Consider the following 22,924-nt stretch of genomic DNA (forward strand, 5'->3'; position numbering starts at 1 on the left):
AAGACAGTAATCTCGGAAAATAAACATTTTATAGGCTCTTCGCCACTGTTAACTGTTAAAAACACTCAGCCGAACAAATGCATTTGAATTCACGAACATAACATTAGCTGTAACGTTAACTAACTTAAGTTACACGTGACGTGGTAACTTTAGCTAACGTCAGTGCTACCACAAAATGCATTTAGAAATGATAGTTTGCATTCATTAGCCAGTTAGCTAGCGACCTGTGATAGCATTACTCACCGACGAGTCACGACCAGAGGGCGATTAACGTAACGTAACCCAGGGCTGCCAACTCTCACGCATTGAGCGTGAGACTCACGCAATTGACACTTTTCACATGCTCTCACGCCACACATCCATTTTCTCACGCACAGAAAAATTGCGGAGCAAAGAGGTACTTTTAATATTAAACTAATTCTCAGCTCTTAGATTCCGTCAATTTTATTACGAAATTCAGACAAAAATACGTTTGGCACTTGTAAATGTGACATGACAGATCGCTGAGCGCCTCAGTTCAAGTGCACGTGAACCGATCATCTGTTACTTTTTATTTAAAGATGCAGTACAACTTACCGAAAGTATACATAATAACGACCAATTAGTGTTTTTCAACCACTGAAAGAGGTCAATATATAACAGCAGGAGAACAATTGTCACATAACGTTACATTTACCTCAGGAAAGCCATTTAATGACCATAGCATGTTAATTGAATAGAAAAAAATAGCTAGAGAGGAGATTTTGCTGAGCACTATATTACATATTTATTATATTTTTACTTATGTCATTAAATAATTGTTATTATAACAAAAACTGCATTATATTTAATTTAATTTGTTATTTTTAACCTTTAATAATACCAGCAGATTTGGCCCTCTATGTTTACAGCATAAGGTGAGATTATTTTTTTAAATAAAATGTAAAATAAACATGTATCCAAATTAGTCAATATTGAATCAAAATCGGAATCAAATCACAAGAATGGAATTGAAATCTTGAAATTTTTGTCAAGCAATAATAAAAACTGTATCCTACCAGTCATTGTACAATGTAAACATTGTAACATGTTGTCACTAAACTTCATAAAATTCTATTTAGTTACCAAATGTTTTGACAATTACACTTATTGTGATGCAATATTTGTTTTTACATCCCCCCCCCACTCCAAGCTAAACTCAAAAGTTGGCAGCCCTGCATAACCTAACGTTAACGTTATAGTTTGAATGAAGAATGCTAACGTTAGTGCTATCTTATAATTTACATGCTATCAAGCGTGAGTGCTGAAATTACGGCCAGAGTCAAGGCCAGTCAGGTATACTTGGAAAAAAACGTTAACGGTAGACAAAGTTTATTGTTTTTACCTTACCAGTATCACTCACAGTTCTTCTGTGTCGCAGCCTGGCTCTGGAGGGGTCTGTTGAAGTGTACCGTCCATCACGGCCGTCGCTCACTTGTGTGTGTGTTCTTCAGGTCACAGATAGTTCAACTGTGACGGATGTTTTTTTTTTTTTTTTATCCTCAGGTCAGGTCAGAGAGCGGGATCTCCAACTCAACAATGCGCATGTGCAAATCATGCTTAATCTAATAAAAATGCTCTGATCAAATGAATAAATTCAGTTTAATGTCCCGTTGCCAATTTATATTGTATCCATGTAAAAAAATGGATTCAACCATAAATATAAACTAAAAAGTTTACTTTAAATGAAAAAAACTAATAATTTTAAGCTATTTCAACGAGAAAATACATATTAAACGAACAACAGCAATGTTAGACTTTTTTCAGTGCCGGATCTGCATTGGCCAACCGTAATGATGACAAAAAATTCTGTCAATTGCAGGGTTCCCGCCTGTCCTTATGTCTTAAATTCACTTTTCATAATTTTAAGGCCGTAAATATGCTTACATTTCTTAAATAGTGTAATAAATGTCTTAAGTTCTGTTTAAATAGGTCTTAAATTAAGGAAAGATGAGGTGTATTCACCCTGCTGAGGGGGATGTGATCAAAGCCTGGAGTGGAGCTAAAGCACGTTCCTCACTGCACTCTTAAAGGTGGTATCAGAGATTTCAGGCCCAAAAATATTTTTATCACAGTCATCTAATCTTTCCTAAGGATCCGCTAGCTGCCCGCCCCATAAGCATTCCGTCAAAAAAACGTGTCTCTGTTGGCAGCCTAGGCTCTGAGATCTGCACACAAAAACAAATGGTTTAGTCAAACACTCAAAACCAAAACAAATAGTGTTCCAACCAATCACTGACAGGGGGAGGGTGTTGTGAGGTTTTGTGCTCGTGCACGGCTGCACGCGAAGTCAGAGCTGAAGAAAAAGCTGGCTAAAAACCTCACAACACCCTCCCCCTGTCGGTGATTGGTTGGAACACTATTTGTTTTGGTTTTGAGTGTTTGGCTAAACCATTTGTTTTTGTGTGCAGATCTCAGAGCCTAGGCTGCCTACAGAGACGTGTTTTTTTGACGGCATGCTTATGGGGCGGGCAGCTAGCGGATCGTTAGGAAAGATTAGATGAATGTGATAAAAATATTTTTGGGCCTGAAATCACTGATACCACCTTTAAGCGTTCTGTAATCACTCCGGGTTTTCCATTCCCGCTCACGCAGGATATCATGCCTGTGAAGTAGCCTATAAGCTGACTTTAGGTTCATTTATGAGAGGGGCTCCAGTTCACATGCAATGCAATTTCACGCCGGCGCCTCCATGTCCTGATTAGATTGTCTGTTATGTTTGCTTCTCATTTATTAAATCTGGGCAATTGGTTGATGAAACATCGATTAAAATTAAGATACAATTTATACAAAACGAAAATAAAGAATTAAAGAAAGGTTTTGTACAAAACAAAACTTAATGAAGTGGTCAAAATCATGTCTGACCCACTCCATATGTCTCCTGATATATTGCGCATCTAATGATCCTATCTTACTTATGCCTAGGGCCGTACCCACCATTGAGGTCGAAGTGCATATAATGAAGGTTGTGAAATAATTGCCTGACGTTAACTCTACTTTGGTGCTGAAATGATATTGCATATCGCCACGAGAACCGACTTCATCTGAGCTGCTTTAGGGGCCGTTCACATGTTTGCGCTCTCATGTTCATTATTATAAATTCAAATCAAAATAGGCTTTAGGGATTTATGTTCACAGAAGGTGCGAGCTGAGCGTGAATTCAAGTGCAACACTTCACGACACGCTTTCAGTTAACGGTCATATAGTGTGAGTCTGTCCTTCGAGTTGTCCAAACAACTGTAAAAGTATTAAACGAGTAACAGTAACAATCAGTTTGCAAAGACTGTATAAATCAAAGCTCAGCTTTGGGAAGATAAGATATACAGGTAAAGATTAGGAGACTGTGAGAAGAAAAAAGAGAGAATGTGATGGAGATGAGAGAGGAAGAGCAGGTATTGCATACTGTGCCCATGAGATTAACATTATTACGTTGCGCATGTTATTAATATGGTATTTTAAGGGCGCATGCTTGGCCATAATCAATGTAGCGTGTGCACAACGCGCATACACTTTGATTCTCTAAATTACACAGAAGCAGCAGTTTTCATTTTTGCAAATCATACATTATTACGATAGATAGATAGATAGATAGATAGATAGATAGATAGATAGATAGATAGATAGATAGATAGATAGACAATTTATTATAAAAGCATACATCTAGCTTACACATTTACCCAAATTATCATACGCCTTTTTTAACCGGGTTTAACCGGGCTTCTTAACCTTTTTAAGTTAATTTGGGTGGGTTTCTCCATCCCTAGTCTCGCGTAGCCAGACCTTCAGACTGAAGGTCTGGAATTCATAGCAGCTTTCTTTGGCCAAGGCCCGCCCATAAGGCCGTTTGACCGACATGTCAAACAACCAATTACAGTTCGTTTCGTTCAGCGTCACGTTTCGGGGCGTGAAATGTCCCCACAACAACAGACCGGCGTGCAACAAGTCAGTCAGCATAGAAAATCAAAGAAGGAGAAGAAAACAAGCAGTAAGTCATTGATCTGTTCGTGTACGTATACTTTTGAGAATCCTACGTTTAGCTGATCTTGATAAATGCTCATTGTCACTCATGTAAACACAACAGTTTTTCTTCCGCAATCACACGTCTGCGCTTTGTTTCCCGGCAGACCGAAAATAAACGCGACACTCGCGCCCCCCGGAAATCCGATCAAATTCAACCAATCAGATGATGACTTCGACATTCCTGAAGTGATTCCAGTTAAGTGTACCATATGCATCAGACGTTTAGCCAACGTTCCGTGGGCGTGACGTCTGAGGCTGAGACTACTCCATCCCCAACGTCCCTGACGAGAGCATTGCTCTCCTTGGCTGTGAACCACTCCTGGCGCGCGCCTGGCAAATCCGCCGTTATAATAGGAATCCGCTTAGAAAAAGCGCGCCTGCTCTTAAAGGGATTGTGAGATGACGCTCTGATTGGTTTATTTCACGTTACTCCCAAACCACACCTATGAATAATGAAGCTACTTCAGACCAGCCCAATTTAGATTTGCGCCTGGCGCAAGAGTCATTTATCCCGCCGGGAAAATAGCAACAGCGCCAAGACCCGCCCACAAAGTTACTTGCGCTTTGCGCTTTGACACTTGCGTTTCAGATCGTTAAAATAGGGCCCTAGCACCTATTAATTATAATGCCATAATAGTAGTATTGTATAAATATTAATATTTGTATATGGTCCTCGAATATGTTATATATCACCAGTATCAGCATTGGGAGTGTTTGTGCAACTTGCATCATTAAGCCAGTAGGTGGCGACAAGTGACTGTCTTCATGAGTGAGCAATTGAACCGTTAATTGAACAGATTAGTCCAAAAACAAGTTGCTGAAACTAATCTTTGATGCTCATATAAATTGCTCATTTGCCTCTGGACACAGAAGTATCACATTGGCATTTGATTGAAATGTAACATCTATTCAAATTAATCCTTGAATCATTTCTAATTTAAGGCCATTCCCGTTTTGAGTATGTGATTGTGTTTTGTCAACAATAAGCATAAACATTCTGCATTTCCATTTTGTTGTGTGGATCATTCATTGCAGCATTTAAACTGATTCTCATGATTAAGAATCTGTTATCTCCTTGACAAATAATTTAAGCCACTGCTACTGTTATCCTTTTTTTCAAACACCTTAAAATGCACATGTGTAGATGAGGAAACATTTTCTCAGGGAAGGCATGCCCACGAACCCCTATAGCAGGATCACTATAGCAAGGACCTCTGTATTTAGAAAATCCTGCGTACGGCCCTGCTCATGCTGCTCACTTTTCATATAATCAACATAGATGCAATTAAAAAATAATTATATATTTAATTATATAAATAAATAATTATATTATTTATTTATAGGGGTGGGACGATACAGGTACCTCACGATTCAATTCTTTGGCGATATGTGGTCCACGATATGATAATATCACGATTCGCGATATCTACGATATTCAATATATTGGAAGAAATTTCATCAACGATATATCACGATATATGTGACTGAAAAGAAAAAGAAGGAATAAGGAAATAAGGAAATTTTATGCATTTATTAATGCCAACATTTCCAACATTGTGCAAAGAAATATGCATTTGCATAATAACTCACTGCCTCCTGGTCTTAAATGTAAACACTGTACATCTAGACAGATAAGAGTGCATGAACATTGCAAAACAACATGAACATTAACATGTGTAAACCATAATACTGAAACGTCAGTAGCGAACGAGGTGCATTTGCAGATTCGTGTTGCTGTTATATTTTATCTTTGCAAAGCAGTTCTTGCAGATTGCATAGTCTTTATCCAGTGCCTTTCCGTCGACTGTCTCGTAAAACCCTTTAGAGTGGAAACTAGCGGGTGGGTCTTTGATTAGTTTTTAGCGCAATTTTCCACCCGACAAAATTGCGATTGTTAACTCATGATTTCTGTTCTGTCTGTGTGCACCAATCTTGTACTTCTATCTAACGTTACTCTTCAACCAGACCACCTAGAGACTTCAGGTTTCGGCATTATGTCAAGGAAGGTCTAATCTCGGGAACGCACAAAAAAAATCCAGGAAAAGATTTACTATCTCTTAGTGTTGTGATCCCATGAGGTGAGAAAATTGCGCTAAAACACTCACCGAGTTTTTATTACTTGTTTATTGTTTTCCGCCATTCTTCTTGCTTCTCTTTTTTTCTGCAATTCTCTGTTGTTGTTAGTTAACTTGTGTTCTTCACCGGCCGCTGTTTGCGCCACTTTACCCCTATTTACTCGAACAGCGCCCCCCGCAAACAGAATGGTAGATATTGGGTAGTGACAGTGACACTGACAACGGGTAAATTAATCATTTTGTGTTGTAATAAAATATCGATATTGGGCGTTAGTGTATCGATTATTTATTGCGACAGAGAGCACAACAATATATTGCAATATCGATTTTTTTTCCTACCCCTATTTATTTATAATGGCTAGGTTAAAAACAGATATTATATTATGTATAGTTTGTGATATTAGCTCACTTTTCGGCAAAAGCTCTGTTGGCTTATTATTTGGAAATAAAAACTTTTGTTAAAGGTGAACTAAGTAACTTTTTTTTACCTTAACCGAACAGCTTCGGAGTCATTGGAATAGTTACATGACTTTTTTCGGGTTGAATGGTGGTCGTCTCGCACCCCCGAGATAAACCACACTTGCAACTTTGGGCCGGCGAGCCACCTCAGCGTCAGGAAGTATTGCATGATATCAGGTCTCGCGATGTAACGAATTGCTTTACGGCACTGCACATATACACTATCTAAACATTTATATGCTAGCCTTCTGTGTATCATACATACCTCAGTGGACATGGCTCCGTGCGTTCGCCGGGTTCTTTGAAAACAAATGCACATGACGAGCGGGAGAAGATCGGAGGGGGGAGAGTCGCCAACGAGTTTTGAGGACAGTGTTGTCAAAAATCTATTCCGAAGCTGTAGGGGGAGCTCTATAGAGAAACGCGTGAGCAAAAAGCGAGAAAACAGCGAAGAAATCTGCAAAGCTGCATAGTTCTGCTTTAAAGTTATGCAAATGTTTTATTATTTGTATGACTACATCACAAAGAGTCAAGACTTGTAAAAGCATTAGATTGAAAACATTGAAATTTCATAAAGTGTGTAAATAATAGAAACGCAATTCAAAATGGCCTTTCTTTAAATGCAAATGTTCTTTGAGCATTTCATTTGTGAAGGTAAAGCATGTACTCACTATACTCCTAATTACAAGAAGAAGAAAAACTGCTCTCAAACTGTGTGTGTGACAGGCTGTGGAATGGGGTATGGGCGAGGAAAATTTTTCAGTTTTTCAACCAGGGATGACAGACCAAGTCAGAGACGACAAATAGGAAACAGGGGTAGAAATAAGGCAGGGTAGATTTATAAGTATGCCCATTTTCCTACCTTATTTGTAGATGCAATTCAGTCTCTGATCCTTCTTCGTAACATTTAGCATACATAGCTATGTTTAGATTTATTTGATTAATTTGGCCTCAACTGCATTTATATGGTTTTCTGTAATCAATCTAACAACAGTTTATCTTTTTTCCGCAATTGGGTGAGCACTTCCAAGTAGACAAACTGCTCATAAGCTTTGTTTCACCTCAAATGAAATATTAAAATAAATATACATTTCCATGAAGAAGCACAGAAAATTTTATAATAATTAGGGTCTTCTTGGGTCCGTTTGGTAAAAGCACATTTATTTGAAATGACCCTAAACCTGTGGCCACTAAGATCAGTGTCCTAGGCACTCGTCAAAGTTTTGGACCCGAACCTGCTCGGTTCTTGGATCAGACCTCGGATTTTCGGATCCAAGTGGACCCTTGAAGACCTCTATAATGTAAACTGCCTTTAAGTCAACAACGGTCACCTCTTTGCAGATGGAACCTGACGTCATGTGGGACTAGTGTTGCCAGTTCAGAATGCAGTGAGGAACTCTTCTCCTCTGTTTCTGTGGGCGATCAGGATGACTGCTACTCCCTCCTGGATGATCAGGAACTCACCTCCTTTGACCTGTTCCCAGAAGGCAGTGTCTGCAGCGACGTGTCCTCCTCCATCAGTACTTATTGGGACTGGTCAGACAGCGAATTTGAGTGGCAGGTGAGCCCTTAGTTTTGAAGCCGCGTTTTATTTTTTTATTTTTTGTCACTTTCATTGTATTTTATTTCCTAACATATGGACAAGCTGTTGATTATTTCATTGAAGAATTTGCTGAACAAAAACTGTGCCATTGTAGTTACCAGGCAGTGACATAGCCAGTGGCAGTGATGTGTTGTCCGACATCATACCCAGCGTGCCCTGTTCACCCTGCCTTGTATCCAAAAGAAAAAACAAACCACACCGAAATCTGGATGAGCTGCCCTGGAGTGCCATGACTAATGATGAACAGGTTGATTTATTTTATTTATGCAATGAAAATATAAAATGCATCCAGTATGTGTTGTCATGTGTTCAGGAGTCTGAGACCACCAACTAACAATAATTACCATGGATCATCAGGTTTTGTCCATGTCAACTCCAGTGCTGTTGTCAATAAATCAGCATGGGATATATCAAATGCTGAGAAATGTTTAGTAATGTCATTTTTTTTTTTTTATATATATATATATATATAACTTTTATATTGTTATAGTGATAATATAATTTTGTACTGAAAAATGTTAATTAGACAATTATGAAAGAAAGGAAGACTTCTCTGCATTTACTTGTTCTATTTCTTTAGAGCTTCTACTGTTCTTAATGCAAGCTAACTTTGATTTTTGGTTTTCAGGTGGAATATATTGAATATTTAAGTCGAAAAGTGAGCACAGAGATGGGACTTCGGGAGCAACTTGATATCATAAAAATAATCGACCCGAGCGCACAGATACTGCCGACAGACAGCGAGTTCATTATTGAACTAAACTGCCTCACAGATGAAAAACTTAAACAGGTAATGAATTACACTATTTACATACCATTCTAAATGAGTTCAGGGAAGTGACCTGGTTAATGCCCACTCAAAACAAAATGGCACTCATTTATCCACAGTGTTGTTTTTCCTAATTATTACATCTAAGACATATGATAAAAAATGCTTCACACCTTCACAAAATCCACACACCCAACCCAAAGTCCACACATTTAACACCCTAAACATTACATAACAGCTTATATATATATATATATATATATATATATATATATATATATATATATATATATATATATATATATATATATATACATATATACACATACATATATATTATGTATACATATATACACACACACACACACACACATATATATGTATGTATGTAAGTATGTATGTGAGTGAGTATGTGAGTGACAGAGAGAAGGAGGGAGAGCAGGGTAAGGAAATGCAGCTGAATGAATACGCTGCCTGTTTTAAATAGTGAAAAAAAAAAAAAAAGAATAACGAAACGTAATATGTGGCGGCCGGTGTTGATTCTGTGGCGCACCGCCAAGAATTAGTTTATGTGTGGGAAACACTGTATTGGTTGAATAGTCTCTAGGTGGCCATTGGCTTTCACTCAAGAAGAAGAAAAAAATATATAAAAAGGGGCTCGACTCATAAATACACAATATTTCAATTATGACTTGATTGAAGCTCATAAATAGTTGTATAATATAATAAAAAAAAAAAATATATATATATATATATATATGAAATGTCTATTTACACCAAAGTGCAAATACATTTTCTGCTTTTGCCTGTATATGCATAGACTTCTACAAAACATCTTACCTTGCCAGTGGACTTAGCCTGACGGGTGCAGTCGGCAGAGAATGCAGAAAAAAAAAACATTTTGTTCCTTCATTTTAGTTCTATAGTTTTAGTTATGGTGGCCACAGTTTACTTATTTGTTTTTTCATTTTAGTTCAATCGTGAACAAATTAATACAACATTCTCATGATTGAACTAAAAAGCAGCATCACTGATTATTATGGGTTCTATTTGCTCTGTTTTGCCAACTTATATTAAAGGAGAACTTGGTAACTTTTTTAACTTAATAAAACTGTCTAGAAATCATTTGGATGGTTAAACAACCTGTTCTGGTGATATTGGTGACTTTCCCCGCTCCCCCCAGCGTAAACCAACCAACCTTGCAACTTGGGGACTACCGTCCCGGCAAAATAGAAATTGGAAGTCTCGTGAGAAGCGAGAACGAGCGCGAAACACGAATCGCTTTACGGTAATTCAACATAAACACACACGCATGTATGATGTATTACCAGATTACCCACCTCGGTAGACAAAGCTCCACACGATTCAGTTGGCTTGCTCCGATCAAAACAAACGCACATGAGCAGCGGTAGAGAGGGGGAGGAGGCCGCCGCAAGTGAGTTTTTTACGACCGTGTTGTGACATATACGCCCCCCCACAGCTGTAGGGGGAGCTCGTGGGGAAAACATGCGACAACAAAAGGGAAAATCAGCGAAGAAGTGACTAGAGTTCGCTAGAGTTGCCGAGTTCTCCTTTAAGCGACTTTTCAGACCCCTTTCGTGACTTTTTTCCAAAAAGTGCCTAGCAACTCTTTGGACAAACCTTAGTAACTTTAGCTAGAAATTAGATAATTTATTTAGAAACATTGTACATATTTAAACACAATAATAAACTTTAAACTGTATTAAACTCACACATATAAAAAATGTAGGCATTCACTATATCATACTCGTTTTGTAATCTGACAGAAAATATGTAAATGAGAACAGCTTTATTGGACATTCAGCTATATTATTTTAAAATACAGTATGTGAGCACCGATTAGGAAAGAAAGCGTCTAGGTTACAACTGGAACCATGGTTCCCTTAGAAGGGGACGAAACGCCATGTAAGCCGATGCTATGTCTGTGCTGTGTCTGAGGCATGTGTACCAGCTAGCCACTCACGGCCGACAGTGATGATGTAAAAAGAGCACCTGAAAACACGTCGCCGTTTTCAAATGTCTGAAGTTAGATGTGCGCACGCCTGAAGCATGACAACATGGCACGGCTACTCAGACTGGAACCATGATTATAGTCGTAACCCAGACGTTCCGTTACTAGGGAATTTAATGCCCCATCAACTGACGCTAGTGCCTGCTTGAGGTTACAAGTAGTGTTGTCACGATACTAGAATTTCTAACTTCGATACGATACCTTAAAAAATATCGATATTCGATACCATTTTTGATACCACGGAGAAAAACTGCCACAATATTAAGGGGGTATTTTTTTTATTTAAAGCTGAATATAACAAGTCTAGAACATGACAATGAGGTATATTTTACAAAAATGTCCTGAGTTCTATCTGTTAATATTTTTTCTTTGGACCAGAGCTATATGAGCTGTTGTATTTTTATTACCTACTGTTATCAAAGATTAAAATATACTGTAACAAATGCATTGTTTATCGGTCATAAATGCTGGTTAATACATTAACGTTATTATTTGATGAATAGATTTAAACACAAACGTGCGTGCATCACACGCGAAAATAATGCTCACTGGATCGACATTAAGTCAAGTTACCTTTATTTTTATAGTGCTTTTAACAATAAAGATTGTCAAAGCACTTAACAGTATCAAATTGGAGGATAGAGTGTCAGTAATGTATAATAATAAGATTAAACATTCAATTTTCAGTTAAAGGCATTTCATTATTGAATTCAGTGATGTCATTGTCTAGCTCAGTAATCGCTAATGAAGGCAAATTGCAGAATTATATAATATTTTTTTGAATAAAGTTAAATAGGCACAAGTTAATTTACATTTGACCAGAGTTAAAATATTTACTTCTAGATTCCACAGTCAGATTAGGCCTATATTAACATTAAGAATTACAGTGGAAAAACGAAACAACACACTTATAACAATACTAGGCCATCTTGGTTAAAGTTTCAGAAAAGTTAAAATGAGAAGTTACAGGGGAGTTACAGTTAGTTATAGGGGAATTCAGAAAGAGGTGACCCATTGATGCTGAGTAGCATACAGTTACATGCTGCTAAATGGTCCCCCTGGAGCTTGTTCGTTTAATTAAGTCTGTTTTCAGAATTAAAAAAAATGAGTGATGTGAGGGATATTGATAGCCAAACAATATTTTGGGTGCCCGCAGCCCGCTCAGTGTGAAGCGCGTGTCCGCGCTATTCTCCGAAATGCCCGCTCGCGGTGTGTAGCGCGTGTCCGCGCTATTCTCCGACATACCCACTCACGGTGCGTTTTTAACGGGTGTCCGCGCTATTCTCCGACATGCCTGCTCGCGGTGTTCTTTATCAACCAAAGGTGGTCGCGAGGGCGCCACACTCGCTATCTTTCCATTCACTTCACTTTTGCTATTTAAACAGAGCGAATGAGACGAGTGCAGTCACGTGTGATGTTTGTCAATGCGCCTTTGGAGAGAAGTTAAAGTGACAGCTCGGCTAGTATGGGAGTATCGATACTTCGGGACATTAGTATTGGTATCGTTCAGATATTTCAGTATCGATATTTATCGAAATATCGATATTTTTGACAACACTAGTTACAAGTAATCTAAAACCATAGGCACTGAAATTCAAAAGCACAGAGCCAATTGTGTGTCAGTCGGTGAGCGGTAAAACACCTTGGCACATCGCTACCAGTAAACTAGATGTTAGGAAAGCCCTGAAGCTTCTATGCTTGGATTGGAATCACAACTAGTCTGAGTCACGCTCAAGGAGAGTCAAGACCCCTTAAAGCAGAGCTCCCAGCCACAATTACATAAATTGCATATACTGTACGTAACTGGAGCAATGGGAAGGAAGGAGCATAACCTTACATAATACCCAGATACCTGGAGAAAGTGACAGAGAAGAGAATATAACTATCATAGATAGTCATCTCAAACATCTGTCCAGCTCTACTTCTGAGTAGGCTATATTATTAGGGAGCCTAACACACAGTGCCGCCTGACCTGATGCCACACAGCGTTTAAACTGTCTGGCCGCCGTAACTCTGATCTCTGACAATCTCTTACTTGAAACACACTGCAATCTTCACACAGCACACACATAAGCTGCTGCCTTAAGACATATGACATATCAACTAATGATGTGTTTTCTGGTGCCCTTTTTATACGTTGGAGCACACCTTTTGACAACATCACTGCATCGGCCATGAGTGGCTAGTTGGTACACGTGCCTCAGACACCAGGTCCCACGGGATGGTCTTCATAGCGTAAGCTGCTGTGGCGTTGAGTTCCCTCGAAGGGGAAGAGACATTAGGCAGAATGCAAGTACGACGTGATGACGTCACGAATATGCTAATTGACACATGATGTCGTCTAGTGACAGGCAGGCTTTAGCTACTTTCCTTTGAAAATAGTTGGCAACACTGCATTTGCTTTTGACATGTGGATGTGTTCAATGATGTGATGTAAAATAGTTCATATTACATAACAAATAAACATCCAACAACAAAATGGTCAGAGTAATATGGAGAACCCCGCCGTTTCTTTTTAGATTTAGAGATAGAGACGTGACTTCCAAACTCAATACAAAATGTTTGTTTCACAAGAAGATCAATCTTTATTTCATTAAAAACATTCTAAAATAAGTCACTTAAAACAGTTTACCAGTTAAATACCCACATTGTTTGAAGGGCTCTGAACCTGTTCAAGGAACGAAAACAAAAAACGGAAACTTTTTAAAAGGAACATAAACGAAAATGGAATCAACTGTAATCGTTCGAAACAAAAACTTATTTGAAATGACCATTAACCAGTTAATATAATTATTTTATTGTTATTTTTTAATATTTTAATTTGTCAGTCAACCAATCATAAATTCAAATTGTACGGTCTCTGCAAATGTGACGTTGACTCATCCATTGTGAGTGAATTTCCCCCGCTATGTTATTTGCAACGCATTCTCATCCTAGGGCGTCATATACTGACGCTTTTGACATTTCATCTACATCCAACGCACATGGCAACCTTTAGCGTCAATATGACACGCACAGAGCTTTGTTCGGTCTGGGGTAGGGTTAGGGTTAGACCGCTAGGAGGCGCCTTCTGGCCCATATCTATCTGCGCGTCATATTGACGCTAAAGGGTGCCATGTGCGTTGGATGTAGACAAAATGTCAAAAGCGTCAGTATATGACACCTTGGGATGAGATCGGGCTGGTTATTTCCGAGGATATGTTACCAAACGTTAAAGCGTTACATTTAAATGAAAATGAATGGCTCACATACTTTAAGGACAATACCACACAGAGAGAAGTCAGGAAGTGACAGTTTACCAATATCCAGCGTAGTTTGTTTTGAAACCAGTGAAAAGCTTCATGTGAGCTTGATTTTGGTAAAATGTTAATAATATAATGAAGCCACATGCGAGTTAGGAGTCATTCATTAGAACGGACTTATCTGAGGCAGCAAGTGCAATGCATTACATTTTCATCAACAGGTTACAAAGTTTATTGTAGCTATGTTGTCTCTCAGTTTCTCCTTTCGTTTTATACATTTTTCCAAAATCTTGTGTTATAAAAGATGAAGGGTTATGCACAAGCTGTATTGTGCTATGACTAGATGTCAAATACCATACTCAGACATTCTTCTCCACTCCTCAGATACATAAAACATTAGCCTTTGCAAACATCATGTTTTAATAAGAAAACAATGTACTTAAAGGGATAGTTCGCCCAAAAATTATATTTAACCCATGATTTACTCACCCTCAAGCCGTTCGAGATGCATATGTCAATCTTTTTTCAGACGAACACATTTTCAGTTATTTTAGAAAATGTCTTAGATCTTTCAGTGGTTATAATGTGAAGTAATGGGGTCCACCTCCTTCAAGTCCCAAAAATGTGCATGCATCCTTCACAAAAGCAGGGATTAAAGTTCTCCGTCGCTACGACGGATTTCCGTTAATTGCAGCAAGTCTATGACGGATTTCCGTCAATTGCAGGGTTCCAGTCTGTCCTTAATGTCTTAAATTCACTTTTCATAATTTTAAGGCCGTAAATAGGCTTTCATTTCTCAAATAGTGTAATAAATGTCTTAATTTTAGTTTGAATTAAGGAAAGACGAGGTGTATTCACCCTGCTGAGGGGGATGTGATCAAAGCCTGGAGTGGAGCAAAAGCACGTTCCTCTCTCCACTCTAAGCACTCTGTAATCACTTCGCTTATGGTCCACTCCGGGTTTTCAATTACCGCTCACAGAAAATGCATGTCAGGCTACAGCTGAGCGCTGAGGTAGAACTATATTTCAGTTACTATGGACACACTTATAATGCAGGTAGGGCTGGGCGATATATCGATATAAAAATATATATCGATATATTTTTGAAATGCGATATGGAATTAGACTATATCGCATATATCGATATAGTTAAAATTTGCGCTGTGATCCTTGCTCCCCGCGCCCCCGCTCCTCCTATTCCACTCTGCGTGCGTGTTTAGAGCATGTTAGAGGCGAATCATGACTACTTCAGAAAACCCAGCACAATAGGAACTACCAGGCAGTGACATAAGTGTACGCTGAAATAAAGTTTTTCCCCTGAGAAAAATGGACTTTCTTGTCCTGTCAGCCGTTATCCTGTTCTCGTAGCGCACACTCAATTGCACGCGCAAATGCAGCGGTGCGCGCTGTATCGCCTCACTGATCAAGTGCAAAACTACGAGCATGCAATGCCGTTACGTTGTAAATTACACTAAATAAAAGTAATGCAGGTATGATTTTCATTCTATTCACCAGGAGCAGTTTCCATGTTTCATTAACAGTTATTGTTAATATTGTGTATTCACCATGGTAACTGTCGTTTCCATATTAACCCCAAAATGCCACTATTTTTCTTTGTGTTATTTTTTATATTTTTAAATGACTGTAGTGGCTCATACCAACATTGTATTAACAAAAACTAGTTTGGGACTGCTATTTAATAGCTTTAGCATAGGCCTAATTTTATTTATTAGTACTAGTCTTTACTATTAGTCATATTCTTACAATTTATGTTAAGTAAAGGGGAAAAGTACTTGTGTGTGTTAACAAATTTTGTGTAAACGTGTTATAATTTGCCTATATATAATATAGTATGCTACAGTATGCTCCCTGCCTGGTTTTCATAGATTAAAATAGCTTTTAAAATACGCCTACTGGCAATATTAAAGCGGTTTAAAACATCTCCCCTTAAAACTCTATTGGTCTCGACTATTTAAAAAGTTAAAGGAATATGACTTGGCCTAAAAAAAAGAATCAGTCAGAAGAATTTTTTTCACTTTAATCCCTGCAAAAGTAATCCATCCGGCTCCAGGGGGATAAACGAAGGCCTTCTGAGGGTAATCCGTGCGGTTTTGTCGTAAAAATATACATATTTAAAACTTTATAAACGAAAATGACTGGCTTCCGGTAGCGGTCGACGCGCGTTCACGGAGATGGATGCTGGCGTATGACGTAGGACGTAGCGTAGGAAGCGTTGTGACGTAGAACGAACGTGACAGTGCAGCCAGAGAGCAGAGCAGAACAAAACTCTACGTTCGTTCTACGTCACAACGCTTCCTACGCTAGGCCTTCGTTTATCCCCCTGGAGCCGGATGGATTACTTTACAAGGATGCATGCACATTTTTGGGACTTGAAGGAGGTGGACCCCATTACTTCACATTATAACCACTGAAAGATCTAAGACATTTTCTAAAATAACTGAAAATGTGTTTATGCATGAAGTATCAAAACAAAAACTTAACATACAAAAGGGACCAATTGGTAAACAAGAAAAGAAAATGGAGACTAAAAATAAACTGACACAGAGCCATCTAAGACAATGGAAAAATTCAAGCACAATATTTAATTAAAGCTGCAAGCAGCATTTATCGGGGTTCAAGCAGTTAAGGCCTTTAAGGCCTTTAAGCACAAAAACATCAAAAGACCATGTAACCACTGACATCATAGATGGAAAATACCATGTTTTAGCATGATTTATCATGATATACCACATTCTAGCATGATTTACCATAGTTTATCATGATTTACCATGGTTTACCATGATTTACCCTGTTCTAGCATAGTTTACCATGAATTTATCTTAGTTTACCTTGATTTACCATGTTCTACCATGATTTACCATGATATACCACATTCTAGCATGATTTACCATAGTTTATCATGATTTACCATGGTTTACCATGATTTACCCTGTTCTAGCATAGCTTACCATGAATGTATCTTAGTTTACCTTGATTTACCATGTTCTAGCATGATTTACCATGATATACCACATTCTAGCATGATTTACCATAGTTTATCATGATTTACCATGGTTTACCATGATTTACCCTGTTCTAGCATAGTTTACCATGAATTTATCTTAGTTTACCTTGATTTATCATGTTCTAGCATGATTTACCCTGAAATACCACATTCTAGCATGATTTACCATGGTTTACCATGATTTACCCTTTTCTAGCATGATTTACCATGATATACCACGTTCTAGAATGATTTATCAGGATTCTAGCATGATTTACCTTGATACACCACATTCTAGTATTATTTACTATGATTTAACATGTTTCTAGCATGATTTACCATGATTTACCACATTACTAGCAATTATGTGAAGTGTCAGTGCAAATGAAGTGATAAACACTGACAAAATATGATTTTGTTATAATAGTTATTGTTATATAAGTGATTTGCACAAAGCACATGTGAAAAGACTTCATAAGTAGAATGGCCAGCAGAGGGCACTAGAAGACTTATTGGCTCACTTTCACTTTAAATTTCATTATTTTTACCAGTTTTCTGCACTAAAACAAAAAAAAGCAGTTTTTCCATGTTAACTCAATAATGCATGCTTACACACACACACACACACACACACACACACACACACACACACACACACACACACAAAGACAAATGTTGTTGTTTTTACAATGCTATTGGGATTTGTCTTTATGAAAATATATTTGAATGGTCTATAAACATTTCACAAAGTCTTTGTAAGCTATTAATCAGATGATTCAGAATTTATTCAGAAACTTAAGACTACACACACACACATTATGTTGTAGATACAGACATTTGAACTATGTGATGTGATCAAACTGTCAATACTAATACAGATGGATTTTGACTAAATGTAATTGTAAATGTTAAAATAGTGATTTTATAAAGTATAAATATAAATAATAGAACAATATGACAAAATTACTATTTTAAACAGCAGGGGGCAGTAAAATAACACTTATTGGCTTAATATGCCATTATATTCATATCATTTTCACCTTTTTAACTGTTATAGAGGCAAATTTTGTCCGATCGGTCTGAGAATTTTCATGCATGTTCAGAGTGATATTTCACATTTTCTGACTGTTTTTGAGAAGGTCTGATCATTCATTAAAGATATATAGGCTTTCGGGGACACTTGGTAAAGGCCACATTTTGAAGTGAACCTATTATAGCTATCCAAATGAAGTAGTTCAAAGTAGTGAAAAACCTAGGACTAGTTCGCAAAAGTAGGTTTTTAACATAATTACAAATATTTAATGAACGGTTTGATTGACAGCAATGGTTCTTGAGGCAAAGTTGTTCAGCATGAGCAGATCTATCAAATGATATGCATTTTGTGACAATAAGTGTAACACCACGTGATTACAGAGCCATAAAACTCGTTAGCGCCAACTAGTGGCCGATTTCTTTCAAAATTCTTACAGACCTCTAGGGCCATAAGTCGAACATGCCCATTGAGTTTCGTTCCGATCGGCCTCCGTTAACCTTGTCTAATAGGTGCTCAAACTTCATTGACCAATGGCGGCCATGTTTTTTGAGATACACCAATGTCCTCATAGACATACATGACACCTTGGACCAAGACACTGCATACCAATTTTCAAGTCAATCGGACTAACGGTCAGGTGGTTATAGCCTGTTTTGTTTCTTTCATATGCGCCACCATGTGGCCAATCACCGCGATTTTTTTTACTGTTACCTCATATTGAGCTCATACATATGTGTACCGAGTTTGGTGAAGATACCTCATTTACTTCTGGAGTTATAGCCATTTTAGTAAAATAGGCCCCTCCCACAACGTACGTTTTGGCGCCCCTTAGCGTCCGTGAATCGAAATTTCGATAATTATTGATCTTCAGTCTATAGAGAACATTTCTGCACTGGTTTGGTTCCGATCGGGCGAAAACCCTAGGACTAGTTCGCAAAAGTAGGTTTTTGACAAAATTCAAAATGGCGGAAAATCTATCATGACGGAAATGAAATCGGAGATATACGTTTTGTTCGTCAGGTGTCCAGCTTTCCAATGATATAAGACACTTGAGTCTACGACATACGGTCTAGGAGTTCTGAGCAGTTTTGCGCTTTTGGTTGCTATAGCGCCAACTATGGGCCAATCGGGGTCATAATTTGATAACCTCTCCTCGATTTTTGTACTACCATCTGGCAAAGTTTCAACGTTCCAGCTCTTACGGTTTGTTCTGCACGATGCGTTTTACGGCAGAAGAAAAATAATAATAAAAATCGGTACAATTACAATAGGGTTTCAGCACTTCGAGCTTGAACCCCTAATAATAAATCCTTTAAACCTTGAAATATTATCTTTTAAACCGCTTGACCCAAAGCCAGCATCTGGGTCAATTACTGTAGCGAATTTGTAACTATGCACAAACATGTTGGTTCGATATATAGGCACAACAAGGCAAAGACTAGATACCAAACACTCAAATTTCACATACAGATCATACAAATCAGTTGAGCAAAATCGTTGTAGAAAAAAAAAAATCCCTTACCTTCTAAGAGAGATTCTTACCCTATGCTACTTTGCTCGCCACCTCACACACCTTCCTAATGATAAACATAATTGGTTTAGACCAGTGGTTCTCAACCTTTTTTGGGCCAGCGCCCCCTTTCCAATATCCAGGTCCCTGAACGCCCCCCATCCCCAAACTACTGAGCGAGCAGGAATGAGTGAGAGTTAACAGATGAAATAAGTGCAAAATTGTCTTTTGTTAATACAACTGAACTATACTCCACAGTGATTCATCCAAAAAAAAAAAAAAAAGTTATAAATTGCATTGACATAGCAATACCAGTATTTCTCACAGGATTTTGGTAAATCTGTGGTGAGTGGACGTCAGGCCTTCTAGGGGGGTTCGGGGGCATGCCCCCCGTAAGAAAATTTTGTGCATTTTAATGTTAAATTCATCAATCTGGTGCACTTTGAGAGTTTAAAATTAAAAGTGCCAATCCATATTCAGTGTACAAAGAAAAATTCAAACCTCTTTTAGTTGTGTCTGTCTACATTACACTACTACATAATAATAGTTATAAAATTAATCCCATGACAGTAATAGCCATATATTGTAGAACAAATGCACTGAAATATAAAGGATGGTCATTAAAGCGGTAATGTTTGCACTTAGGTTTTATTACGCATTTAGGAGAGTATTGCAAGAAGCTGCTTACATTAACCTTACTTTCGAAAAATAAATAAATACAATCTTGATTTTTCATGAAAAATTATGTTAGAATTGTAGGCCTAAAATAACATGGTATCAGCTTGTTTTCTTCAATGGTATAATTAATACAATTACAATTAATTGGGTTTGTTGTGATTAATTTGTGTTCATAATCAGTAAAAAAAATCTTTTAACAAGAATAAACACATATGAACAATTACATTATTATTGTATTATTAATTATTTGTATATCTTGAAACTACCCAAGCAGTGTTTCCTACTCAGATGTGATGGCGGAATGAATACATTACCAAAATGTGATTGCAGAATATATTTAAATTATCCATCAAATTGTCATTTTCTCCTTACTGTCTTGTGAGTTAACAATAATGCCTGCAGTAAATTACTTGGTGAACAAAGAAAACATTTTGGCATTTGGGATTTGAATTAGTTAATGCCTAAAAATGTAAAAGTTTTACCTTAGAATATAGTTCAATTAATTTTAAAATTCGTCGCCAGAGTGAATGGGAACATGATTTATTTAAAATATTTGAAAAAATATGTGTTTCTTAAGTCAATACTTTTTAATGGCTTATCAACTTTCCATACCTTTGATTCTAGTACTGTACGGATTGTTGTCAGCGCCAAACACATTTTTGAGATCGTGATTGCTGATTCTTGTCAGCGCTGGATTCTAGTCAGTGCTTGAGCGCTGGTCTATGACTGGAAAAATAATAGAGTCGTTGCAAAAGTAACGATAGGCTACATGTCGCATAAAACTGGAAGATTTTAGAATGTTAGGCATTCTAAACTTTTGAATAAGAAATAATATCAAGTCGTCAAAATACAACTCGTCAAAACTCCTCGAATCACAACAAGCGCGCGCGGTGAGAACACTCACATATACACACACCCGAACTTGACTGCACATCATATTTTTTACATTATTGATACTGCTTTCAATCGTAATGCAATAGAAATGAACACAAAAAACATGCCTAGTGCCTACCTACAACACTTGCGGTCAGAGCGGGTGCGGACGAATGTTTTTTTTTTTTTTTGAGCGCTGCTGAGGTATTCTTTCACGCGCACCATAGATGCACACAATATGATATCACACTCTGCGCATATGTTTTACAACATAATTTAACAAAAACATAGTCCTAACACTTTTTAAATAGCCCACTTACAGTGTTTATTACAACTACTAAATGCTTAAAATGAATAAAAGTAAATGAACAAAAATTTGCGTTACATATTTAAACTTGTGAACACCCCCCATTAACACCTGAACGCCCCCCTTTCAAAAATCTTGCTTCCAACGCCCCCCGTTGTTCTCTGAACGCCCCCTGGGGGGCGGTACCGCCCCCGTTGAGAACCACTAGTTTAGACTGTGAATCACAACTGTTGGAAAAAATAAATAAATCTGCACACACACATCTCCCCAGGAAGGAAAGAAAAAAAGCAGTTTAAGCGGAACAGATAGCAGCAGCAGCAGCGTGTATATTTTCAGCTATTTTCTATAAATTTTAACTCTGTCTTAATACAGAGACCTTTACATTAGCCTACTGGAATAATAAATGACAGAAACGTATTCAAGGGAACTGAATGTGTGTTCTTATGGAACATTCTACCTCTGACCTGCTAATTTATATTCCCTAAGTTTGTCCTTATTATCTTTAAGTGATCTTTCTGCTTTACAACTGTGGACAAATTAGCTTATATTGCATACAACATTTTAATATAATGTAAAGGCCTATTCTACATAGTTTTTCCACACAATGTAGAGAATACAAAAAGAAATGTATTATTTTTAAAATAAATTAGTAAGAAATCTGATTGGCTGCTTATATTAGCTAACTAGCGTATATGGTAGGTAAAGTTAACAGGTGCAGTTTCTACAGTAGTCAACATTTGAAGTGGATCAAAAAAAGTTCAAGTTATCCTAAGACAAGAACAGGTATTGTTCAAAATTCATGTATAACTTTGATGAAACGTTTTGATCCACTTCAAATGTTGACTACTGTAAAAAGTGCATCAAGTACAACATTAGACTTAATTATTTGGGTCATTTGCATTAAAGGGATAGTTCACTTTGAAATTAAATTTTGGTATGTTTTAGCTTACCTCAAGGGCATCCAAGATGTAGGTGTCTTTGTTTCCGCAGTAGTTTCAATTTTGATATTTTTAGGTCAAACCGTTCTTGTCTGTCAGTCGTATAATGCAGGTCTATGGTCACTATCTGAAAGAGCATGTACAGAGAAGTCCAAATTAACCCTCTGGGGTCTGGGGTGTTTTTGGGGCCCTTGGGATGTTTTGACATGCCCTGACATTTGTGCTTTTTTCAGTTATTTATAAACATGATAATGGCAAAGGTGTAAATTCACTCTATATAGCACAAACAGGGCTACCATAATATGTAAGCATTGTGTATGTAGATGTTTGTATTTTTAAGAGAATAATGTTTATGCGTGGTTA

At 37.6% G+C, this 22,924-nt stretch overlaps 1 protein-coding gene across 1 annotated transcript in view; it reads left to right on the top strand.

The window, feature by feature from the left end:
• The window catches only part of fam199x (family with sequence similarity 199, X-linked), a 107,116-nt gene that overhangs the window by 58,763 nt on the left and 25,429 nt on the right, over positions 1–22,924 (top strand). Inside the window, exons 3-5 of the mRNA XM_081382552.1 lie at positions 7,914–8,133; positions 8,270–8,422; positions 8,804–8,965. Of these exons, the coding sequence (XP_081238678.1) occupies positions 7,914–8,133; positions 8,270–8,422; positions 8,804–8,965 (535 nt within the window). The remainder of the gene's footprint in view (positions 1–7,913; positions 8,134–8,269; positions 8,423–8,803; positions 8,966–22,924) is intronic.

This window comes from Scardinius erythrophthalmus (genome assembly GCF_964197995.2).
Source record: "Scardinius erythrophthalmus genome assembly, chromosome: 13".
NCBI classification, from domain to species: domain Eukaryota; kingdom Metazoa; phylum Chordata; class Actinopteri; order Cypriniformes; family Leuciscidae; genus Scardinius; species Scardinius erythrophthalmus.